This window comes from Musa acuminata, chromosome BXJ2-8, assembly GCF_036884655.1.
Source record: "Musa acuminata AAA Group cultivar baxijiao chromosome BXJ2-8, Cavendish_Baxijiao_AAA, whole genome shotgun sequence".
NCBI lineage: Eukaryota > Viridiplantae > Streptophyta > Magnoliopsida > Zingiberales > Musaceae > Musa > Musa acuminata.
In genome coordinates, this window is record NC_088345.1 from 12,066,146 (window position 1) to 12,075,526 (window position 9,381).

The 9,381-nt window shown below is 47.6% G+C and overlaps 3 protein-coding genes across 3 annotated transcripts; 2 read left to right on the forward strand and 1 right to left on the reverse strand.

The window, feature by feature from the left end:
• LOC103995000 (protein CDI-like) lies at nt 1–1,267 on the forward strand. The gene has a single exon (XM_009415485.3). It carries the CDS (start codon nt 221–223, stop codon nt 992–994), a length of 774 nt encoding a protein of 257 aa, XP_009413760.2. The 5' UTR covers nt 1–220; the 3' UTR covers nt 995–1,267.
• A 1,206-nt stretch (nt 1,268–2,473) lies between these two features.
• LOC103994998 (WEB family protein At3g51220-like) lies at nt 2,474–3,735 on the forward strand. Its single transcript, XM_009415484.3, has 2 exons — nt 2,474–2,784; nt 3,058–3,735. Exons 1-2 carry the CDS (start codon nt 2,641–2,643, stop codon nt 3,586–3,588), a joined length of 675 nt encoding a protein of 224 aa, XP_009413759.2. The 5' UTR covers nt 2,474–2,640; the 3' UTR covers nt 3,589–3,735.
• A 1,252-nt stretch (nt 3,736–4,987) lies between these two features.
• Nucleotides 4,988–7,173, reverse strand: LOC103994997 (uncharacterized). Its single transcript, XM_009415483.3, has 3 exons — nt 6,353–7,173; nt 6,173–6,276; nt 4,988–5,795 (listed from the first exon to the last, which is right to left on the reverse strand). Exons 1-3 carry the CDS (start codon nt 6,886–6,888, stop codon nt 5,101–5,103), a joined length of 1,335 nt encoding a protein of 444 aa, XP_009413758.2. The 5' UTR covers nt 6,889–7,173; the 3' UTR covers nt 4,988–5,100.
• Nucleotides 7,174–9,381: the final 2,208 nt, after the last annotated feature.

A 9,381-nucleotide genomic window follows, 5' to 3' on the forward strand; every position in this document is an offset into this window, starting at 1 on the left:
TAGGGGAAACGGTGGGCATTCCGTCCCAGTCGCTGCCCGACTTCCTCTCCGCCCCTCTCCTCCTCTCTCCGGTCCTCCTATTTCAACTCCCTCAGCCCCACTCTCTCCTCCTCACACTCACACACACACACACCCAGATCTCATTCGTAACAACTCTCTCTCTCTCTCTCTCTCTCTCGCTCGCTTTCGCTCTCGCTCTCTACCTTCCCCTGTAGAAAGCATGGGTTCCGATATCCGCGTGATCCCCGAGGAGAACTCCTTCCGGGTGTTCATCGGGTACGACCCTCGGGAGGACGAGGCCTACCAAGTGTGCCGCCGCTCCCTCCTCCGCCGCTCCACCGTCCCCGTTTCCGTCCACCCGATTCGCCAGTCCGATCTCCGCTCGGCCGGTCTCTACCGGCGCGAACGTGGCCCCACCGAGAGCACCGAGTTCTCCTTCACCCGCTTCCTCACCCCCTACCTCGCCAGTTACCGCGGCTGGGCCCTCTTCGTCGACTGCGATTTCCTCTTCCTTGCCGACACCGCCGCCCTCTTCGCCCTCCGCGACGACCGCTTCGCCGTCATGTGCGTCCACCATGACTACGCGCCCACCGAGACCACCAAGATGGACGGCGCCATCCAGACCGTCTACCCCCGCAAGAACTGGTCCTCCCTCGTCCTCTACAACTGCGCCCACCCCAAGAACGTCGCCGCCCTGACCCCCGACGCCGTCAGCACCCAGTCCGGCGCCTTCCTCCACCGCTTTGCGTGGCTCGACGACGCCGACATCGGCGAGATCTCCTTCGTCTGGAACTTCCTCGTCGGGCACAACCGGGTCGATCCCGCCGATCCCGACCGCACCGCCCCCAAGGCCATCCACTACACCACCGGAGGGCCCTGGTTCGAGCGCTACAAGGACTGCGAGTTCGCCGACCTCTGGATCAAAGAGTTGGAGGAATTGAACGCCGAGAAGAAGAATGAGAAGGCGGCAATCCCCAATGCTGCATCTACTTAGGTAGTAGTATCTATGAGGATCTATATATCTACTAATAATCTCGTTGTTCCCATTTGTCCTTTTTTATATTTTAACAGCAACTTTACTAGTAATTGCTCCGTCGCAGCTTATCTTTTGGGCTACGCGGATGGGCAATAACGATAGTAGTTCATGTCGCTGTTTTTAGGCATTATTCCGACTATTATTATGTGTTGATGCAGTCAGCATCTATAAAATGTTTTGTTTGTATGATAATTCTCTTATAATTAAAAGCGTATTTCTTCTTTCTCTTGATGTTTCTATGAGTACGTTTAAAGTGAGATGCATTATGTTTCTAATAATAATGGGCATTGCTTACCTGCTTTTGGTGATCTTCTCACGTAGAATTCAGATGAATTTATGCGAAATCCTTTCCTCTCTCTTGGAGAATTTGCAATGGAGAATTCAGCAAGATGCAAGTAATACGCCTGAGATTTCCAGGCTTTGTTTAGTTAAATCAAGCTTGAAGTTGAGATTTGTCATTCATCATTCGATATATCCCTGGAATATTGCAGCTTTTTTTAGGTGAATAAATAATGTGGTATTGATTGTTGTCTGTTTGTCTTACTAAAAATGCATCATAGGCTGAGATTTGTCAGATTTATTTGAGGTGAAGTGGAAGGAAAGCTTACTATCAGTATGACAGAACACACATTCTTGGACTAGCTTCTTGAGCAGCAGATGAAATTTAGGTTTAGCCAACTCTGTTATGGCATTTTCTTTTTGGTGGGGGGGGTGACTATGTTATGTATGGCTTGTATCTATAAACCTGCCATTACTTGTGACTCATAATGGTCTGTGGCAAATGCAGTCAGGTGGTGGTGTTATCTGTTTGTAATGAGGGAACTTATTGCACAATAGTTGTTGTGTGTGTGGAAGAGTACTATGTAGTGTTTTTAGATGTTTCAAGTGAGTGTCAATCAACTCGAACAATCGTATGTGCTTTTAGTTTGTTGTAGAAATTGGAGTGGTCAATCCTTTTGAAGCTTCTCATTCTCGGAGAAAAGTCTGTTCATTGAGGTGGAAAACCTGTTCTACTTGATTTGTTTGTCTCTTCACCAGTGAATAGCTGCTGCGGTTGATTTCCTTGTGTTCCTCTCGATACCTATACCTTGCAATATACAATCACTGCATGAGCACCATACGATCAATCATCATGTTTCCATCGATTTTGTCGCTGCAAACAGTTGGAATTTGTTTTTATATATATATTCCACGTGATTAGTGGTTTCTTAGATTAGTCGAAAGTATTCATAATGTTCCCATCGGATTTGCCCGCTCCATTGGGTGACGCATCTCTTTCTGTCCCCACCGTTCCACGTGACACGGCTCATCTCACCCCTCCGTTCGGCATCAGAGGGTCTTCTCAATCGGTGTGTAGAATAACAAGTGAAGTGGACGCGAAGTAACCGAGCACACAAAATATCATTTCGTCATCGACTTAAGCAAATCCACCTCCCTGGCCTCCTCTACGTTCCTTCTCTAACAACTTCCACTTCTCTCTACCCCTGCAACCTCCTCCGTTCCTTGAGCTATCCGCTTATACCGCATGTCGACTACCTTTGTGCCTTTAAAGCTATTGGCATAAGCTCTCGCTGCCATTGTAGCAGCGGGTTTGAGCCCAAAGCATGGGGAGCAGAGAAGAAGATGGTGTTCTTGTGGGGAGAGTCGAGATCGATACCAGTGCGCCGTTTCGGTCCGTGAAGGAGGCTGTCATGCTCTTCGGAGAAAGGATGTTAGCCGGCGAGGTCTACGCAAGCCGGCTTGACGAGGTCTCCTCTGCCTCCTCTCTCTCTCTCTCTCTCTCTCTCTCTCTATGTTTCTTATTTGAACATATTAATCCAACTGCGGACACTGAAACTTCAATGGCAACAATCTATAGCTGAAATTAAGGAATTAATTTCTACAAATGAATTTTGGATGCTTGTAAACCTCTTTATATGACTCAGTAAGAAAAGATTTGAATCTCTTAATTATATAGAATATAGCAGAGATGATCGAATAGCTTCAGCATGACAAAATCAATTTCTTTTCTTTGTGGGTAGATTCGTGCTCCAGCAAACAGTAATGAGATCGAACGCTCACGCATGGGATCCATAGTTGCTGAGTTAGAAGAGACGAGACAGAATTTGGAGAAGGCCAACGAGGAAAGGCAGGAGATGCTAAATCGCCTCTCCTCCCTCGGGGAAGAGCTCGAGAAGACGAAGATGGAGATCAAACGGCTGAAAGCCGGGGAGAGCGAGAAGAGGGTTAGAGATATAGAGATCGAGGACGTTAAGTTCGTCGAAAACGCAGGCGAAGTCGAGGTGGCGGCATCGCTACTCGGCAACCATCATCAGGTGGTGGAGTTACAGAAGAAACGGTACGTCACATTTGCGGATCCTCCTTCCCTGGCTCCAGTGCTGGTGAATGCAGAGGAGCAGATGCTGGAAAGGCAAGTTTCGGTGGACAAGGAAAGCACCCCTGTGACGAAGAAGACGACGAAAAAGAAGCCATTGCTGCCTTTGATTGCAGCACTTTTCGCAAAGAAGAAGGATCATCAAGATGGTGCGGTCCGAAGAGGTCGTGGATTGTAAGACTCGTTGAAATAACAAGAGAACGCATTCTCTTCATGATCACGCAATGGTTCGTTCGATCATCGTGAAAGATACACGTTTCCAGTGTTTAATATCGGGCCATCATGCACATCGTAGAGAACCGGTGCAGCAATGTAATACTATGAATTATCACTTTCCTATTTTCTTTGTTTATGCTCGTGACTATGAAGTATTCGAACCAGAAATCACCGTCATTTCATCGAACACTTACAGTCGGCCCATAACAAAGCAATACGCCGGCCCATCATGTGGTTTAAGGTCATGACCGAAGCCGCACTCACTTGACTCAAGACTATGCCCTACTCATGATGAAAGCAACTTAGCCAATCATTCGATGTCAATAACCCTTTACGGTAATTACAACATATAAGAACCATTGCTGAATTGTAACAAAGTCAAGGTCCTCATGGAGGTGCACTCAAAAGACCAATTCATATATGTCAAGGCTTGCAAGCAGCACATTCTGCACGTCACACGGGGCCCAGTGAGTCCAGTCTCTAGCCAACATAATCTACCGAGCAGGCTGCCCTCTACCAAGTCTTCGTGCACATGCTGACCGAGTCCATGCAACATATGAAGTTGTATTCACTTGGTCACCATGTCGGCCAAATCATCTGCAGTAGGAATTCTTCTACCAGAATTAATGATCAATGTTTGGAATCTACTGCTTAAATGACTTAAGTGGTATACAAGCAGACTGTTGCAGCATGTAGCTGCAGAGTTATATATGTATACATGTCACCAACTATGATGCCCGGCAATATGAATCCTGCAGCTGGCACTGAAACCAATGTCTCACCTCCTTTTCAGTGGTCGCAAATCCCAGTGGACTTTTGGTGAGTGTGACTTAGTGAGTGGAAGAAGAACCTTCACATGAACCCACGATTTCTGCAGCATCGAAGTCTTTGGCATGTGGATGGAGTAGTACGATCCTCTTCATTTCTTGCTATTAAATTAGCCTTCAGCAATCAGTGAAGGGAGAGGGAGGGTTGAGTTGAGTTGAGCTCATCGTGGTCAACCAACTCATCTTCGAGCTATTATTCCTTGCCTTGAAGACAATTTGGATCACGTGCCCTGCAGTTATTAGGTTATGCATCCGGAAAACGGGGATCGGGGGACATGAGGAGGTGGATACGAGATTAGATCCATCCAAGTTTAGCTACCGAAGCATGTAGAGGACTTGCATGCTTCGATACTGATGCTGTTGGGCCATCATCATCTTCCAAACTTGTATCAAGGAAAAGGGTGTGCAGACTACGTAACAGTGGGGAAGATTAGGCTAGCAGTACTTGTGTTCTTACGAAGGATCCTTCCGAGATCATTCGTGCAATTTTCCTCCATAATCTCAATCGTTGATATGTTGTGGACGAAGAACAAGTGTTAAAACTAATCTGATAAAGTCAGGTGAACAACTGAGATTAAAAGAGAACTAGAGGTCATCCAAATAAAAGTCCAAATACATATCAGATTACTAAATCTTCGATAGATCGCTCAGCTGAGGGCTCGATAGATGACGACGAAGCAGGGCAGGATGGCCCTCGGATTGGCCACGAGCAGCTCCTCTAGGTTCCCGTACGACTCTCCGCCGTCCCCAACCGCCACCGAGTCGTACGCGTCCGCAGCCACCGGATCGTCGGCCGGCAGCCGGACACGTCCCGCGATGACCCGACACACCAGCATCGCCCGTTGTTCTCCGCCGCTGTCCTCCACGGAGGCCGCCGGGCAACGGTCGTGCGCGAGACTGCTGCTGGCTGTCGTGCGTACGCCGTGCGCGCGCGCGAAGCCGTGGCGGATTATGGTGCAGACGCCGCAGGCAGCGGCTCCGCCGGGCGAGGAGGAGGCGGAGCTGGAGGTGGAGCTGCAGTTGGAGCAGAGCGAGGTGGAGCCGCGGGCGCCGAGAGAGCAGGAGAGGGAGGCGCAGTGGAAGCGGAGAAGCTCGTTTCCGTCTGCGGCGCAGCGGGAGGGATGGTGGTGGCGGTCGCCGCCGGCGGTGGAGGAAAGATGCGGGAGGGCGCGGGATTTGACGGCGGCGCGGTAGTCCTCGAAGCGGGCAACCGTGCGGGGGGCGTTGTGGACCTTGAGGATGCGCTCGATTTGGCAGATCGGACGGTCCTTGTTTTGCCAGCTGGACTTGAAGATTATCTCCACAATGTTGCGTCCCGAATCCTCCGGCTCCAACTCCGACACTGTATCGCACGTTATGGTGAGATAAAGACGCAGTTTGATGTACGTCTTTAGCATCCAACAACATTTAAAGAATCAATCAAATTAATCTTCGAACAATTTGATGAGCATAATTAATCAAATTGCTTCTTATTTCTCGTCCTATTTGTTTTAAGAGGACTGTGTCTTTTGTCTACCCGTACATCACCAACATTACTACTACTCCTGCAATGGATGCACCAACCGACAGCTCTATTTACTCCACTCTCTCTCTCTCTCTCTCTCTCGACTCTCCCCTTTCAAATGAATCTGTTCTTTGAACCTTTATAGCAAGTCGCTCCTAGTTTATTCGATGAACCAAAAATAGGCCGAGTTGATCGAGCAGAATAAACTGTTGTACCTGCATGGCGTAGAACTCGATGTAATTCCAGGCTATCTGGCTTCGTGAACACCTCCCCGCACTCGGAACAAGCACACAGTGTTGTTCTTGGCCTCGGATACCTCCTTCGATCGTCTCGTCAGAAATAAGAGTCAGTAACTGATAACGAGTAATTATAGAGGTAGACGCACCATGATTCACCTTGAAGAAGGTTCGATGGAGACTGCACGGCATTCGTAGCACCCTGACAGCTTCGGCAGCTGCATTCCGCCCCTGGAGTAGCCGCCACAACCTACGGATGACACCGGCGGGTGGTGGCGCGCTGACCGGGCCGCCTGAGCGAGCGGCGGGGTCTCATGCTGGGCGACGGAGACGGAGCCGGCGCTGGAGGAAAGGTCGGTGTCGGGGCGGTGGACCACCCTCGTGTTGCCGTGCAAGACGTCGCGCAGCGCGCAGATGGACGACCCGCAGGCGGCGCGGCCGAGCCTCGTCGCGGTAGACGACGGGTCGTGGACTTGCGACGCTGCGGTGCTCCGGCAGCTCAGCAGGCTCTTGAACTGCTCCCATGAGGACGATGACGATGAGGAGGGGGACTGTGGAGCCAGCGTCCTGGTAGAGCCAGGTGGAGACGGCTTCTTCTTCCTCTTCCTTCTCTTTCTCTCACGTCGGTCGTCGGTGTGTTGATGTTGGTGGTGGCTGGTTGGCGTGGCAGCCTGAACGAAGGAGGTGAGAGCCATCAGCACTGGAGCAGCGAGGAGGCGGTGTACGAGGACCAAAGGCCTCCCTCCTCTCCACCATTAACCTTCTTCCCCTCCTCTCTCTCTCTCTCTCTCTCTCTCTCTCTCTCCCCCCGCTGTGTCCTCTCCGTCTCTCTTAATAACTACTCTATTTCTAATTTGCCTCTCTTCGGCTCCTACCCCTCCCTCGATCCTTGTGCCTGGTATTAAGAAGAGGGATGAAAGAGCGAGGAGTGAGGTGGAGGTGCTGATCTGGTCTTGGTTTCTTCGTTGGGTAACCTGCACCACCTAAAGGGCTGGCATTGACCATTAAATAGGTGCTGGGTGGACACATTGATGATAGATGAGTGATGGGCGATTGACTCGGACAGCGAGAAATCCGTGCTCGGAGAGTAAAGACTCCTGCAGACGATAAAACCGGAGGTAATGAGCAGCACGGTGTGCATGTAAAATATTATGTTTGGAGGTGATATCGAAGCATGGCATTGGCACCACAGCCTCGCAAGTGGCACCTTAGTTTTTGTTCTACCGTCTACGAAGTTCGATGAGGTCATATATGCAACGCATCCATAAATCTGTTCTGCAAAGAGACGAGGAAATTATCCCCTCCTTTGTTGGATCCGCTAACGTGGATCTAATCCAAAACGTCGACATCCTAATCAAGAGTTGAAATGTTATTACGTAGCGATTAAATATTTGGATCGATTAAATAGCGATTAAAAATAATTTTAATTTTCATGAGAATATTACTGATGAGGGTAATAATTGCGATAAGACTCGCGTGACATCAGTTGTCCTAAATAATGCCTCACGTCTTTGTTGACCTGACAGCACTTGGTCAACATGGACCGGAACGCCAACCAAAGCATATTAACACCCTGCTGAGGCTCGATCCCTCACGCCATGCAAACGACGATGTCAGACGCTACCAGAAGTACGATTCTACTCCCTACGAGCAGGCACATCAGCCAACGGTAATTCTCACTATAAAAACCCTCGCACTCCGAGGGAGAAGGGGAGGACGAGCTTAGATAAAAAAAACCCCTACGACTATTCACTAACTTGATCATCGAAGGAGTCAGGCCGAGCTCCCCCAACCCGACCTTTGTGCAGGTGTGAGGGCGGAGGTCTCCCACTAAACGCCCAAACGATGAGTTCCTTCCTAGAGGAAACGGTGACCCCATCCCGATTGGACCACCACGATCGACCACCTCAGTCATCACGAGAATCGTCCCTGGAAGATCCTCCTTCATTCGGACCCGAACCAAGCCGCGTCGACCCCGAGGCCACGACTTAAAGTTGTTCACCTCAACAATTACATGGCCTTCCAATCCCCCCTCCCTTCTTTAAGCAATTGTAAACACTTATGAATGTGGCAAGTCCAATCGGATGAAGACTCGAAACCCAAACATCATCACTGGACTCGGTGGAGAGATAAATATCTTTAAATTTTTTTATGACAAGAGTAGAGTGAGAAATTCTATTAATGGAGGAAGAGATTCGAGTACCATCATAAATAAGATTAAAAAAAAAAGAAACCTCTACATTTGAATAAAAGAAAGTGAGAAATCTATTTAAAGAAGCTTTAGAAAGTCAAAGAAACATTCAAAAAAAAAAACATTCTCTTCTATTCCAACCAATTTCCTTAGCTCATTGTTAGTATTAAAGATAGTGTCACATAATACATTGAACGGTGAGGAATATCGTACTCGATAATTAAAATTTTGTACCATAATACGAAAGAGTTGTTATAAATAAAAAAAAATTATTTAGAGTCGATCATGCATTTAAAAAAGAAAATATCATAAATACCAAGGCCCTTTAAATGTTGGAGAGATGTGATTTTGTTTGTGACTAATGAGTTTGAGATTTCTAGATGTAGGGGTTTCAAAAAATTAAAAATATATCCTGTAGATAAAATCATAGATACTGACTTATACATGTAGCAAGTCCCTAAGAGAAAGCTTTACTAATTTTGAAGATTCTATAGGAATAGTACTGATCCAGATATATTTTGCAAAAGAACATGATCAAGATGATTCGCTTTGGGTGATAGTCGTAGCAGACTATCTTATAAAGAATTATTTGATTGATCGATCATTGGTGCGACCCGTAGATTTACGAGAAATTATTCATTTTGGACGATGGGCATACCTGTATGATTGTCCTTCTAAACTTCAAAAAATATTTTTGATTTCTATACCCCTCAATTAATATAGAACTAAATGGTCTTACGACAAGATAACTATATGATTCCATGTATGAAATTTTAATTTTCCTGTTGTATCGATTGCTTTGACTTCGACCATATGAAACTTCTTTTCAGAGAGGATATAACGAAGCCTATATCCATTTAGACCATCAGTCATATAGTTCAATTCCTTTTCGTCACAATGATTCTTTAAGCAGAAAAGAAAAAGTGCAAGGAGCCAAAGGAGTCATCGTGTACAGAAGAAGAACAAGTTGGAAGAGCAGCGAACTGCCATGATGGTT